Raw genomic sequence first — 16,587 nt, 5'->3', positions numbered from 1 at the left:
GCATTTTTAGTCCCCTTCGGTAAGCTAAGTTCTTGCCAGGCTTGGATGATGCCTGTACCCACATTTTGACATGGCTCAGCTAAAGGTTTGGCATAGTGCATCGCTGCACTTCTTTCACACTCTTGTGCCTGACTGTAAATATATGAGTTTGCATTTATTTTCATTGCAACACAACTATGTCAATGATCTTCCCAACACAATAAAAAACACATCTTACCTGCTGCACTACCGCTATTTTTCCAAAGGCCTGGTCATTTAGGTCCTGGTCAAACTGAGTCCCATTTCCAGCCACTGCGTCAGACACAGTGGTTTCGTTTACCGAACCTTTTTCACTGTTGCAAGCCTAAAAGCAAAGCCAAACACAAGTTAATCTGAGAGGCATTTCCTCATATACCCTTCACAACGAACTCTACTCAATCGAATGGGGCCCATTACAAGTGTGCAGGATTTTACTAATTAAAGAGGTGCCTAGAATTCCAGATGATGGGCGTTTTGGGTGAATAAAATGCTGAAAACTGTGTTTCAACAACAATTCCTGCATGACAGTGATTTGCTTGACAGGACTGGCCAGGTGGCCCCCCCAGCTGGGGCCCATTGCAGCCCATCTCTGCCAGCCTTTACATGCCGGTGGAGAGAGGGGTCGTAATCCCCAGGGCACTGCTGCTTGCAGTGTTGCCCTAGTGGATTGGGACCGCCGGCACCGCCAGGTCATCGGGCGGCCAAAATGTGGCAGTGCCGCCAGTCCAACCATGGCGGTAATGCCACAGTCATAATATCGCGGTCGGACTGCCGCTTTGGCAGCGGTCCGACCACGGGGCTGGTGGTCTGTAGACTCGGAACAGAGATTAGCGCATCCAGGTATAGAATGTGAGAGTTGTGGGTTTTCAAGTTGTCATCTATTACTATTTGTGTAGTTATGTGCAAAACCATGTTATAACGTACAAATAAGATGGATCATGCAATATCCAAGGTGAAATTATTAGGATGCAAAGGTACTGATGATGTAGGAAGATTCAAAGATGGAGTAGGTGTAGCACAGAATTAAATAAATGTGTTGATTAATTGCATGTCAGGAGAAGTAGGAAAGTTGGGGAGGGTGTGATAGCACCAGTGAATTAGCAGGGAATAGATTCACAAAGGTATTTGTGCTATAATATTTGGGAATGCACGAGAGGTAAAGGTAATGGTGAGGGCAGTGTAATGATAATATGGCAGAGGATTAGGGGGTGGGTCAGTTGTTCGAGAGAGAACTGGGTGCTGTTGGGGAAGAGAATGAAGTTGAGACTGTTTCTGTTGAGATGGACAGAGAGTGTGAGTCTGTGTGATAATATAGAGGGTTCAGATGAGAAAAAATGGTAAAATGAGGGAATAACAGTGGGCTCTAGTGAGGGTTGTCTCACATGGTTGGTGCTTCAGAGAGTAAATATACATAATATGCATGTCTTCTTACTGAACGTAAAAATACCATAAGATCATATTTACTTAAACAATTCTCCCTGACTACTTTTTAGGAAAATTAAATTGACACCAGACATGGTTCAAGTCCTTTGATATCATATACTACTTTATAGCTCCAATTACTGCAAATTATTCTCATACTAAGTCACTCATTACATAATTAATTTGGAACGATTAGACATCTTAGCAGTCATCAGCAAGAATGGCACCACTGTCCTACATCGTGTAATATAATTATGTCTAATGGTAGAAATTACCAAATCCCTCTTAAGCCTTCTGTACGCCTGCAGAAAAAAAATAACAATCACTACATCTCTTTTTTAATGCAAATGCCAAGAGGATCTTGATTAAGCCACAATTTATTCAATATAATATTGGCTGCAACTCAATGACATCGCTGAGACAATTTAAACCAAATCTGAATGCATAATAATATTGCTCATTGACTACAGAATTGTAATTACTTTTTTAATGGATTGATTGCATAGAACCAATACCTCTTTAGCTCAATATTACCACAAATTTCAGATCTCTAACATTTCTTTTGTCACTGATGTAACAGAATGTCTCATTAAAGCTCAACATGTGTATTTCCCAAATTTTTGGTAAATTATTGGAGGATGCCAATTATTGGTTTGGAACAAGTACCTATTTACAGTTTTGGTTATTCCAAGGAAGTGAATGAGTAAATCCTAGTCTTTTTAATAATCAAGTATGTCTGACAGTACTGTTCACCTTTATTGTATATTAAACCTGTTAAAGAATACAGGAAAACCATCATGAGGGCACTATTATATAGAAGCTCACAGCTTTTGGTTAATTTCTAATGTGTATTTCTACAAATCCCATCAATATAAAACATCATTACTATAAATGATGAATTATTTTTAATTGAAATCGAGTGGGCAGAGTCACAGGTTTCGACATGCCCTTCTATCATGAAATATCATAATAAAAGTTGTTAAGTTCTTTTTTTATGACTAAGATTAACACACACTGACTACTCAAGATAGTAGTATATATATATATATATATATATATATATATATGCGTATATATATATATATATATATATATATATATATATATATATAGATATGTATATGTTAATTGCTGTGCAAAAAGAATAGCGTTATAGTTTAATCCAGAATCCTGTCATTTGCAGAGCTTCCATTAAGACAATTCAAATGTCTGAAATAGTTATCAAGCTCCCTATTCTTTTCTGGACTTGTTCATTGATCCACTTCTTTCGATTGAAACTGAACTGCAAAGTTGATGTGTGTCTCTTAAACAATTTTATATGTTTTTCAATTTGCTATGTTAGTATTTATTTAGAGCCATTTGCCATTATGTAGGAAAGTCCTCCTTTTTTGCCCTGGTCACCCCCACACTTTTTGGATAGGTACTGGTGGTTACTGACTCTTGGCTGTGCCCTGGGTACTGCTTACCAGTCCCAGGGCCAGTGCTCTGTGTAAAATGGATATGCAAATTAGGCTAATTATAATTGGCTAAGTTAACCTACCTATAAGTCCCTAGTATATGGTAGGGCATGTAGGTTTAGGGACCACAGCATAGGTAGCACTGCTGAGGTGCCCAGTGTCATTTTAAAGGCAGGCCTGCCTTGCTGGCTGCTTTTAAATTAAAGTTATATGCAAATTTGACTTTGGAATTAAAAGTAGTTCCAAAGTCTCAAACTGCCTTATTTTTACATATACGTCACCCCTAAGATGTGCCCTATGTGCCCCTAGGGCTGGGTGCCATGTAACTATCAGCAGGGACTTTATAAAAATAGTTTTATAAGCCATGGTGAGGTAAAAACAGCCAAATTCGTTTTTCCCTCATTGTAGTAAATGGCCTTCATAGGCTAGAGTGGGGAGACTTTATTTTAATTTTTAAAGTCTCCTTAAATGATGCATACCAAGAGTTTGGTATCAAATTAATTGTTGTAATAAATCCCACAACTTCCAGTTGTGGGATTTAATATAACTTGTTCAGGTAAAGAGTTTTAAACTTTACCTGAAAAGTTGCCAATTTCAGCCCTGCATTGTTTTTGCTGCTGTGCTCTAATTGGCCAGCCTTGAGAAGCTTCACCAAGCTGCCTTGATGAGGTGTGAAGTGGCCTGGCTTCACACAAAGGAATGTGCCTGTGGGAGGGAATCTCCCCTCAGCAGATGGTGAGGCAGGAAGGGGGAGGGCTGCCAAACTGGTCTTCAAAGGCAGAGAAGGACATTTGGAGCAACCAGCAACACCCCCACATCCTGCAACCCCAGACAACTAGGTGCCCCCTTGATTAGATTAGGAGAGGGCAGGAGAGGGGTGTGTTTATGATTTTTAGCCACACCAGTGGGTGGGCTCAGCCAGATGTAACCTCCAAAAATCAGATTCAGCCATGATGGATTTTTAGAGAATGTTGCCTCCTGGGATTGATTTTTGCCACACTTCCCAGGAAGTGGTCATCACAGGGGGAAGGACCCTGCACCTGATTGGAGAACCAGGACCCCCCTGCTTTTCACCCAGGAGCAAGGATAAAACTGGCAGACCTGCACCCACACCTCAGATCCCCATCAGATTACAACAAGGAAGAACCAAAGGAGAAGAAGGACTGCCCTGCTGGACCCCTGGCCTGCACCTGGAACCTGCACTCAGAAGGACTGCACCAGCTGCACACTTGGGCTTCACCACAAGAAGGACTTTGCCTGGCTTCAACTGGTTCAAGGAGGGACTCCCTGTTTGCTACAGGTGAAAAATTGCTATCCAGAGTCCCCTGCACCAACTCCTGAAGAAAGCGACCAGCTGACCACTGTCCAGTGGCCAAAAAGGAGTTTGCGCCAGGTGCATTCTGGGAGTTGTAGTCCGCACCCCCCAAGGACCATCTCAGAACTTCTGGACCCTTGGGGTGAGCTGTGGACCCCAAAAGAACCTTAAAAGGACATCTGGGAGAAGCCCCAGAAGTTTGGAGAAGTTTGGACAACTTTTGTAAAAAAGCTCCATAGAGGGACTGACCTGCCGCGGCAACTCTAGCCGGCTTGCCTCAACCGCGACCCGGCCTGATTTGCTGGTTCGTCCCGGTAAAGAAAAATCTCCGAAAAAGAGACTAAGTCCGAAGGTAAAAAGTTGACTGGGACCTCCCAGCCAGCGTATCCGAGGAGGGCTCCATGGACGTCGGATCAAGATCCAGGTTTACCCCGGTCAAAGGATTTTCACCTCGAAAAAACAACTAAGTCCGAAGGTAAAAATCTCCACCGAGGATTCCAGCATCGCGTATCCGGAGAAGGGCTCTAGGAGGTCGGATTGGACTGGCAGGTTCGTCCCGCTGAAGAAAATCTTCGAAAAAAAGACTAAGGGGGTCATTCTGACCCTGGCGACCGGTGACCGCCAGGGTCACCGACCACGGGAGCACCGCCAACAGGCTGGCGGTGCTCCCGAGGGCATTTTGACCGCGGCGGTTCAGCCGCGGCCAGAAAGGGTAAACCGGCAGTCTCCCGCCGGTTTACCACTGCCCTTGTGAATCCTCCATGGCTGCGGAGCGCGCTCCGCAGCCATGGGGATTCTGACACCCCCTACCGCCATCCTGTTCCTGGCGGGTCTCCCGCCAGGAACAGGATGGTGGAAGGGGGTGCCGCAGGGGCCCCCGTAAGAGGGCCCCGCAAAGTATTTCAGTGTCTGCTAAGCAGACACTGAAATACGCGACGGGTGCAACTGCACCCGTCGCACCCCTGCAACTACGCCGGCTCAATTCTGAGCCGGCGTCCTCGTTGCAGGGGCATTTCCTCTGGGCCGGCGGGCGCTCTTTTGGAGAGCGCCCGCCGGCCCAGAGGAAATGTCTGAATGGCCGCCGCGGTCTTTTGACCGCGGTGCGGTCATTCAGCGGCGGTACCTTGGCGGACGGCCTCCGCCGTCCGCCAAGGTCAAAATGACCCCCTAAGTGTGAAGGTAAACTTTCAACCGAGGCCTCCCGCAGCCTGTAGCCGAGCAGAGCTCCATCGCGGTCGGCCTTAAACTTTGACTTTGCCCCGGTCGAGGTGCAACCAGATGACCCGATTGGCGCTTTTTGTTTCTAGGCGCTAAGAAAATAATAATTCTTTAAAAATTCATATCTCCGGTTCCCCTTATCCGATTATATTCGTTTTGGTGTCATTTTAAAGATAAAAATATAATCTATTTTTATAAATTGGTTTTGGATTTTTAAACTGTTTCCTGTGTTTTATTTAATTACTGTTTTGTGATATTTGAATGCTTTACACTCTGTCTCCTAAGTTAAGCCTTGACGCTCGTTGCCAAGCTACCAAGGGTTGAGCTGGGTTTAATTTACTGAGACCTAACTGGACCTTAGTGGAGGTTAGTGGCCTATTGCTAAGTGTAGGTACCTACCTGCCCTTACCAATAACCCATTTTCCAACACATTAGAATTGCATAATTGTATTTTCTTAATGTGAGCACCATTTTCACACCATTATGAGATTTCTATCAACCAGTTTGCTAAATAAATGCCCAGTTGAGTAATGTTTCATGTTGTGTAATATAAAAGTAAAATGAGTTTAAACTGCTTAAGATATATATATAGAGTGCTATGTGTGTGGATGGGTGGGCTTCGTTATTTTTCTTTCAAAAGCGTGGCCAGTTGTGAGCAGCCTGGTCTCTGCAGATTGTTTTCTACATGGCTAAGATAAACCTTTGTGCACTGTACTGTTTTATGTTTTAAGCAAACTGTATCTGAGTTTATATGATTTATGTTGTTGCAGTGCAAGGAGGGGATATTACAAGCAGGACTTTTCCAAAGTAAATGGCTTTGGTGATTTACTGTGGACATGGTGTTGTCAGAGGGTATTTTCTTGCACGTTCTTTAGTAGAATGGCAAATGATACACAAAATGGAAAATGTGTGATGCAATGAGTATTATTTGGTGGATGATGATGTTAGGTGTCTGATGCAGGGCCGGCTTTAGCGTTGGTTGAGCCTGATGCGGCAATCTTTGTTTGCACTCCCCCAACATGACCTCCTTCTTCATGTATTTCTTCACTAACACCTTCCAATGGAGCCTTATATTTATTTATTTTATAGGGCTACTCACTACAAAGTAGACTGTCGGAGCACTTTAAATCACAAACAAATTATACAGTTATACAAGTGTGTAAATCAATGTATCAGACGTGTTACTTAAGACCTAGGACATACCGTTAGGCAGTACATGAGTGCTTGGTCTGGAGAAACAAAGAGGCAGATTAACTAAGACCTTACAATGTGCTGTGCTATGTTGCATTAAAAGGAAAGAGCACCACCACACAATATCTAGCATGGTGTGGTGCTGATGCTCTCTCCTCTAGTGCCGGTGTACCTTAGACCATATTCCGTAAATGCACACACCATTGCACCATAGTGCAAGCGTGTTTGAGTGATGTCACGCATAGATTTTATACAGGAAAGTACCCTTCAAGCACAAAATTCCATGTTTTGACAATGTTTAACACTTTACCACTTTGTATATGTGTTGTAGGGCCCAGCACACATGCAAAATTGGAATGGTTTGGAGAAAATAAATAATTTCTCCAACTTTACCCTGGTCTCGAGGAGGTGTAATTTTTATGCCAATGTCTTTCTAGTGAATTTAGTAAGCAAGTATTAGCATTAAAATACACGAATTACTACATGGCAAAATCCATGAACGACCAACAGTATGCCTTCTTGATGTCTAGCAGAGCATTTTGCTATTTTGTGTCACTTACGACTACTGTCCAATGCAACTCAGTATTTGAGCTGGAACGTAGGCTGCAAAACAACACTCTGTACCAAGTTTTCATCAATTTTGTGATGCAAACCAGATGCTATCCACACCATAAATGTAACTCTATGATTGGGGTGTCAAACTAATAAAATTGTATAGCTTCACAAGGAGCCCCATTTAGCACTCCTAAACTAATAAAAGATTGAGGGGAAAAACAATATGGTTCTAAACCAATGCCTTTCAATTTGCATGCAACACTTTGATGCAAGCTCATAGCTCAATGTGCTTATTAAAAGGCTTGTTACTTATGAACTCTAAGTATCAAAAGGATCTCTGTGACAAAAGCAAGAACCATCCAAGCTATCTATGTAAAATGCTAACCTGTGATCTGCATGTCACACCTTGTACTTTGTAATAGGAATATTAACCCTCTATCGTACTATACCATGAGAACAAACTGACGGGACATATGCCCTGAAAAATACCACAGACACAAATATCTCTGCAGGCTGCTCTTATCTTGGCTCAGATGGTGCCCCCTTGTACCTTGGCACAAAGTGCAATGGCACAGGTTGCACTGGTCTGATGGCAGCCAGCACTGGTCTGACGGCAGCATTAATCTGATGGCAGCCATCTGCTGCATATTGGACAGATATTCATTCAATATGGTCACTTCTAGTAGAGCATAGGTGTTCAAGTTCAATGAGCAGTGCTCCTCGGATTCTAAAAATCAACCAGGATGCCAGAGTACAAAGCCTAACCTTAAGTGGCCTAGATGACTGCTGTTGTGACACTCCTAAGCTCTCTGCCTGACAGTGGTAAGGGGTTCTGCTTGAGTAAATTTGAGTAGACGTGGTAAGATGTGGAGGTTCGGTAGATTAATTCAAAAGACACTTGAAATAGGAAGAAAACAATTGATATTGCACTTTTTTCTATTCAAATTTAATGCTGGGGTAGGCAGACTACAATATCTATGATCTCCCTAAATAAAGCAAACCTTTTTTTAAATGCAGCCCATTGTCCTCAAAGGTAATGAGGTGTGGTTAAAAGAAACTTTTTTTTGGTTTGTTTGAGGGTTGGCAGCTGTCACATTCCCCTCCATTCTTTTTATAATTCACTAAGAGAAAGAGATCCCAAGAGACCCTTTTACGAATGGGTTACCACCTCCTATGCGATTTCTATAACTTTCCAATGTTTTGAAAACAGATTTTGGCAGCAAAACTTTGATACATAGCATACCAAATTGGTATTTGGAAGGGTCACCTAAAACATGTCCCTTTCAGATGCCAAATTGGTATCCATTTTGTTGGAAATGGCCCTTTTTATACGGTTATCCCCAAACTTTTTTCTTCTGACCTCCTGTTTTTGATCCTGTGCTGAATTTGGTTTTGCTGGTTTAGGACTGTGTGCACTTTACCACTGCTGACCAGTGCTAAAGTGCAAGTGCTCTCTGTCTAAATTGTATTAGTATTTGTTTTTGTCCTGAATTGGCATATTTGATTTACCAGTAAGTCCATAGTTTAGTGTACCATGTGTGCCCAGGGCTAGTAAATTGAATGCTACCAGTGACCTGCAGCCCTGATTGTGCCACCTACATGTTGTAGCCCTGCAAACAAATCTCAGGTCTGCCACAGAAGTTTCTGTGTCCAGTTTTAAACTGCCATTTCTACCTGGCAAGTGCACCCACTTGCCAGGCCCAAACCTTCCCTTTTACTACAAGTAAGTCACCCCTGAGGTAGGCCCAAAGCAGCCCCCTGGGCAGGGTGCAGTGTATTTAAAAGGTAGGAAATGTACTGGTGTGTTTTACATGTCCTGATAGTGAAATACTGCTAAATGTGTTTTTCACTATTGCAAGGCCTATCTCTCCTAAAGTGTAACATGGGGATTGCCTTGAAATATCTTTTAAGTATAATTTCCCATTGGGAGCAGATAGAGATATGCAGTCCTGGGTCCCTGAACATCAAAGACTTCTGGGTTCTCTTGCTGAGAGCCCTCACCACCGATGCTGCATCACATTCCCTGCGTAACAAACCAAAGTCTCACCTTCCCTGCCTAGCAGTAAGGAACAGATGCCTCACCTCCCCAGTAGCAGGAAGGAGCCGAAACTCCACCGACGCCTCACCTACCCGACTCCATGCAACATCCTTGTTTCCTTATTTTCCACTGTACTGTACCTGGGGGTCTGTGCGACACTGTGACTGGCCTGCACTTCCTCATCAGTGGCGTAGGATTTTTGGGAATGACTCCGTCAAGACGTTGTGATCACCTCAGTTGGAGGTATTGTGTTTCTAAGCGCTATACTAAGAGTTCATCTTTAAAAATGTGTATCTTAATTTGTGGATTTTGGATCTGGAGTCTTGTTTTAACACAGATAAATATTGGCTATTTTTCTAACTGGTATGGAACACTTTTGTGGTGTTTTCACTGTGTTACTGTGTGTGTATAAATACTTTACACATTGCCTCTGAGATAACTTACTGCTCGTGCCAAGATACCAAGGGGGTGAGCAGGGGTTATCTTAACTATCTGGCTCCCTTACCCTGACTAGACTGAGGGTCTCTACTTGGACAGGATACAAAGCACTGCCAACTAGAGACCCCATTTCTAACACATTTGCAATCCCGTTTTAGGCATCAGAAAAACGTTTTCAGATAAGCCATTTTTACTAGTAGCCCAATGTCTCTATGTCAGTATGCAAATACAAATATTAGTTTTCATGAATATAATTTCTAAGTCCCATCATATTCCTCACATTAACCACAGCTCTAGCATTTCGTAGTCAAAATATGTAGTTTCTTTTATCTATTTATTTATTTTAAAAATATAATCATTACATCAAAGGAAACTTTGAATTTCTTTAAAAAAAATGTTTTCGTAGCAGAAAAAGGAAATCCTCAAAAAGAACACCTAAATAATGAACTGAAAAAGTATAAAAGTATAAGTTATAATATACATAAATAAAATAATACACAAATAAAAAATAATATAATTTTACTCTCTTGTAAACTTTACAACTGTGTTGCTGGGCTGGAGAGAGCACACAGTGCATTTGTGTTTGGCCGGCCCGAGATAGCCGGACAAACATACATGCGCACTGCTCCCTCACTGCTCGTCACACCTGTGAAAACCCCTTTTCACCCATTTCAAAAGAAAACGATAATAAACAGAGTTTATTATCGTTTTCTTTTAACCCCTTCGCTGGGAGGCCTTTTCCACCTCAGGTGCCAGACCTGTTTCTTGGCTATTTGGGACAGTTTGCGCTTATACCCTCTGAACTTTTTGTCCACAAAGCTACCCACGCCAAATTTGCGTCCATTTTTTCCAACATCCCAGGGATTATAGAGGTACCCAAAGTTTGTGGGTTCCCCTGGAGGACACCAAGAAATTAGCCAAAATACAGTGACAATTTCGTTTTTTTTTTTTTTTAAATGGGAAAAAAGGGCTGCAGAAGAAGGCTTGTGATTTTTTTCTCCTGAAAATGGCATCAACAAAGGGTCTGTGGTGCTAAAATCACCATCTTCCCAGCTTTCATGAACTGGCAGACTGGAATCAGAAAACCAAATTTTTCAAAACAATTTTGACATTTTACTGGGACATAACCGATTTGTACTATTTTTTATAGTTTTAGCCTCCTTAGAGTTAGTAACAGAAATGGGCATGAAACCAATGCTGGATCCCGGACAGCTAAACATTTCCAAAAAGTAGACAAGATTCTGAATTCAGCATTTTTGTAGATCCTACAAGGTTTTCCTACAGAAAATAACAGCTGAAATAAAAATAAAATTGAAATTAAGGTAAAAAAACCAGCCATCTTTCTCCACGTTTTACTCTGTAACTTTTTCCTGAAATGTCAGATTTTCAAAAGCAATATACCGTTACATCTGCTGGATTCTTCTGGTTGTGGGGATATATAGGGCTTTTATGTTCATCAGGAACTCTAGGTACCCAGAGCCAATAAAGGAGCTGCACCTTGCAATGGGTTTTCATTGTATAGCAGGTATACAGCAATTCATTTGCTGAAATATAAAGACTGAAAAATAGGTTTCAAGGAAACCTTTGTATTCCCAAAATGGGCACAAGTTAAGGTGTTGAGGAGCAGTGGTTATTTGCACATCTGTAAATTCCAGAGTACCCATACTAGCATGTGAATTGCAGGGCATTTCTCAAATAGATGTTCACACTGTCTTACAATTGGAAGGAAAAAATGTAGAGAAAGACAAGCACCAATAACACTTTTTCTAGTATTCTGTGTTCCTCCAAGTCTCCCGATAAAAATGGTACCTCACTTGTGTGGGTAGGCCTAATGCCCGCGACAGGAAACGCAACATGAACACATCACATTTTTACATTGAAATCTGATGTGTTTTTTGGAATATGCCTAGCTGTGGATTTTGGCCTTTAGGTCAGCTGGCACCTAGGGAAACATGGCAAACCTATACATTTGTGAAAACTAGACACTTAGGGGAATTCAGAATGCGGTGACTTCTGGGGCTCTCTCCAGGTTCTGGTACCCAGAATCCTTTGCAAACCTCAAAATTTGGCAAACAAACACTTTTTCCTCACATTTCAGTGACAGAACGTTCTTGAATGTGAGAGGATCCACAAATGTCCTTCCACCCAGCACTCCCCCAAGTCTCCCAATAAAAATGGCACCTCACTTGTGTGGGTAGACCTAGTGCCCGCAACAGGAAATTCCCCAAAACACAACATGGACACATCACATTTTCCCAAAGAAAACAGACCTGTTTTTTGCAAATTGCCTAGCACATTTCTATGTAGGATCACCGCAAAGGCACAAATTTCCTACCACCCAATGTTCCTCTCAGTCTCCCGATAAAAATGATACCTCATTTGGCCTCTGACAGGGAAGAGCCAAAAACATGTTGAAAATGAGGGGGAACCAAAACAGGTCCAAAAGGGCAGTTTGAAAAAAAAACATTTTTAGGCTGTCAAGTGGTGCAGAATTTTTATCGGTAAAGATGCGACAATGTGGGGTGGTAGGAATTTTGTGGATTCCTGCAGATTCCGGAAAGGTTCCATCACAAAAATGTGGGAGAAATGTGTGATTTCAAACAAAGTTGGGGGTTTGCAGGGCATTATGAGTAAGAAAATGGTACAGGGTGCATGTGAAGCACACCACCCTGGACTCACCCAGATGTTTAGTTTTCAGATGTGTCTAGGTGTCGTAGGTTTTTCTACATGGCAGTGTCCTAAAGTCCAAAAAGTGCAGCCCTCGCCATTCAAAGAGGGACGATTTTGAGAGTTAGACAAGCTCTCATGGCTCAAATGTAAAACCAAAACCCAAAATAATCAAATGTCATCTTGCTGGGGTGTGGGCATAACCATGCCCATACTGGATGGTAGCCACCACCCCACTATTTTTAAAAAAATTCCCTGGCATCTAGTAAGTGGATCGGGGGTAATTGAGCCATCTTCCCACCAGTGGACCGAACAAATATATCCCCATTTACTTGGGGTGGGCTTTATGCCCCCCTTGGGGGCAAATGGGCCTTACAAAAAGGGGGCAGAAATGGCCAACAGTAATATGCCCCCACGGGGAGCGACCCTTGCCCAAGGGGCTGCCCCCCCAAACAAAACACACACACACACCAATCCCTGGTGCCTAAGTGGGTTCCCCAAGGGGAGCAGAAATGGCCTAAAATAAATCATCCACCCAGGGGAGCAACCCTAGCCTAAGGGGTCGCTCCCCGTCTGTAAAACAATAAAAATAAAATCCCTGGTGCCTAGTGGTTTCTGCCTTCCTTGGGGGCAGATTGGCCTAAGGAAAATAGGCTGATCTTGCCTAAGGGGTCACTCTCCCATTTGTGGAAAAGAAAATGCTTAGTGGTTTCGATTGGCCTAGGAAAAATAGGCTGATCAGCCCCCAAGGTGGGCAGAAATGGCCTAAAAATAATTGTCCCCCAGGGGAGCGATCCTTGCCTAAGGGGTCACTCTCCCATTTGTGGAGAAAAAAAATCCCTGGTGCCTAGTGCTTTCGATTGGCCTAATTAGAAAAGGTTGATCTGCCTCCAAGGGGGACAGAAATGGCCTAAAACAGATTTGCATTTCTCTTCCGATCGCGCTGGAAGCTGAACTTCCAGCATGATGGGAGGTGACCTCTGATGAGGTCAGTAAGCATTTGCGCGCTGACGTCATCAGACGTCACTGGGGATGTGGGGGGGATGAAAGGGGAAACAATTCCCCTTCCATCCCTACCCTGGGCGGTGGGTGGTTGGCTCATGGGGGGGACCCAGGTGCAGGATGGGCTGGTCTCATCCTCGGCACACGACGACCTTGGCCGAGGGTGAGACCAGCTGGTCCACGGCCCCAAGGGGGTTAAAGGTTTTGCAGCTGCCGCTGCTGGTGAGGGGGGCGCAATGCTCCTCTTCCCTAATGGAGGAGCCACCCCTGCCTGCCCCTGTAATGCAGAATCATGTGTCAAAGTGGTGATCGCTGAGAGAGGTCCAGACAACAGCGCCTCACCAGCAACCAGGACTGCTCTGCAGGAAGGCTTCGGACACCAGATGAGAACAGGTAATCGAGAAAAATTCGTTTTTTTTTATTGTTGCTGGTGTTCTCCAGGCAGCCCAGCTTCCTCTTGTTAGGATAGGGATGGTCACTTTTTGTGAAGAAGATAAATTAGAAATGTATTTATGTAGCGCTTACTACCCCTGAAGAGGCGTTGAAGCGCTTTTTGGCGAGTAGCACTCCAGAACCCAAGAGGAATTAGTGGTGGATTAGTATAGGTAAATATGAGTACAGCATTAGTAGTATTATGAATTTATTTGAGCAGAGGATATGTGAGTTTGTTAGTTGGATTGACTAGAGTAATACAGGGACAGAGGAGGGAAGAATCCAGAAGAGTTTATAGCAATAGGATGAGGCTTGGGATGAGTAGAGGAGAGATGGAGGAGGGAAGAGCCTGTGGAAAGGGTTAGGGGTAGGGAAATCATAGTAGCAGGATTGGTTTTGGATGAGTCAAAGGTGAGATAAATGAGGGAGGATTTTGTAGGTTTGTTTGGGAGATCATGGTAGTACACTGAGGTTTAAGGTGAGCTAGATGCAATAAAGGAGGGAAGAGAATTTGCAGGGTTATTTTGGCGTTGAAAGTAGTAGAATGGGTTTGGGATGAGTCAGAGTGGGGATGGAGGTTAGATTGATAGAGACACAGGGTGATGCGGAGACAGAGTAAAGCTTAGAAGAGAGTAAAATTATATTATTTTTAATTTGTTTATTATTGTATTTCTATATACTGTATATACATGTATATATATATATATCTTTTTTTAATTTTACTTATTCATGATTGTTTTATATATTTAATTTAATTATTTATAATTTGAATTTTATTTATAGATTTAATTTTATTTTTATGTATTTAATTTTCCTCTAGTACAGTAGGACTGGAGTACTAAATAAATAGATATGTAAATACATAGAAAGAGAATATATTTTCAAGGAATATAATAATGGGTATAAGAATATGAGAAGAAAAGTAGTATTGTATAAACACAGACTTTTAAGATTTGTAATATTGGAAGTTAATTAATAAGTGTACTTTTCTAACATTCATTTATCTTTCCTCAATTTTTCAATAGTGAAATGCTTATGATAATAAACCATTTGGTCATTGTGATATAAAAACGAAAGCAGGGATTCATAAGTATCCCATGTAACAACTTATCTAGGAGCTATGCAATGACCTATGAACATGGTAAGCTTAGCAATGCATAGCATTATCCTCCACAAAGGAAAGAAACAATCATTGTCCCCTTAAAGAAAAAAATGGACGGCGACTCAGAAGACCCTAGGAATCTGCACCCTATTGCGCTCCTACCCACTTTAGCGAAAATTCTGGAGAAGTATTTAAATCAAGAGCTCATCTCATTCCTGACTACTTATGGCTGTCTGGATGGCTCCCAACATTGGTTCCTGGAACATCATAGCACAGAAACTGCCCCGTTGGCAACCACTGAAACAATTAGAAAACAGGTGGGGGTGCAATTTTTATATTGCTGGATTTGTCGGCTGCTTTTGACACCATCTCTCCACTCAGATTAACTGACCGTCTTTAGGAGGTTGTTGTGTAGCCATTTTAGTTATAGCTCCATGCACGTTATTTTAACACACTAGGCTGCTGTGCACTTTAACCTAGATATATTTTATTCAGCTTCGCATTATTATTATTACAATAACCATTTTTACAGTCTTATTTTATTTTCATCTATATAACTGTTTTTGCCTAGGCCAGCACTCTGTTCTCAAACAAGACATTCTTGATCACTCTGTGCTTCATTCAAGGCTGCATTTCGGTACATTGCCGGTGAACGCGGTAGAAGTTTAGTCTCCAACATTCGTAGAAAATACACATTCTTACGTAGGGACATTTTCTCAGAACATCAGCTGTGTTATTATATAAACACTTCCTTGTCCCTTACACGTAGAGGGAGATTCCAGCCAGGGAACTACGACTGTATGCTGATTGCTGAATGCTTTGCTACAGATGCTAACGCAGATCACAGGCCTTTGCTCAGATATGGGGGTTGATGTCTTCCCAGGGGAACCTGAAAGGCAGAACTAGAGCTTAACATGCTGTGCTCAAATTACAACCTAGATAGGAAATAGTCCATCGATTTTAGTGATAATATGATAGCATTGTTTTTATGCTTCACTCTTCTTGTCACAATTTTAAAACTGTCATGTTGTGTCATCCTGGTTATTGCAGCTCACGCTTTGCTCTCTAAGATGCAGTCATTTTATTAAACTCATTATTGAAACATATACAGCTTCTGCTTGTCATTTATATATGAGACTAAATTGTAAAAGAGAGAACCGGATGCGACTTGAGTGACCACGGCTTCCCTGAGAAGCCTAGTATGTCATGCGCTCGGCTGCCCAATCATCACTATCTTTTGGTAGAGATGAGGCACTGCGATTCTGCCGCTCAAAATCCAGTAGTCTCATCAGAGAGCACTCTGATGAGACTACTACGTGACATGGTGCCGCCAACGTTTGGTCAGGCTCTAATTTTCGGAGAGGACCAGCATTAAACTTGCTTTCATCTTTTTTTAAGCACAGATCATTTGTAGTTAAAAGTGGGGACTATACTTTGGATCCTTTTCAGCTCCCTTGTGGAGTTCCTCAGGGATCCTCCCTTAGTCTAACCCTGTTTAATTTGTATGTTGCGCCTTTGTCAGAACTAGTGCGTTCCTTTGGGTTCCAGGTATCTTCCTATGCAGATGATACACAAATCATTGTTTCCTTTGGAAACAAGACGCAGGATATTGCTAACCAATTTCTGGCATGCATGCTTGAGGTTAAGAAATGGATGGATAGGAATTGGCTTAAAAAGAATGGAGACAAGACGGAGGTCATAGTCTTCGGGGCAAGGTCATCTATTTGGGACC

The 16,587-nt window shown here is 42.4% G+C and overlaps 1 protein-coding gene across 2 annotated transcripts in view; it reads right to left on the bottom strand.

Annotated features, from left to right (window-relative positions):
- The window catches only part of TMEM26 (transmembrane protein 26), a 451,963-nt gene that overhangs the window by 108,302 nt on the left and 327,074 nt on the right, over window positions 1–16,587 (bottom strand). For both annotated transcript variants that reach the window (XM_069240917.1, XM_069240918.1), the window contains one exon: window positions 218–343. In XM_069240917.1, the coding sequence (XP_069097018.1) occupies window positions 218–343 (126 nt within the window). The remainder of the gene's footprint in view (window positions 1–217; window positions 344–16,587) is intronic.

The sequence above is a fragment of the Pleurodeles waltl genome, chromosome 6 (assembly GCF_031143425.1).
Source record: "Pleurodeles waltl isolate 20211129_DDA chromosome 6, aPleWal1.hap1.20221129, whole genome shotgun sequence".
NCBI classification, from domain to species: domain Eukaryota; kingdom Metazoa; phylum Chordata; class Amphibia; order Caudata; family Salamandridae; genus Pleurodeles; species Pleurodeles waltl.
Note: the sequence above shows the minus strand (reverse complement) of the source record. Positions and strands in the feature narration are given on the sequence as shown.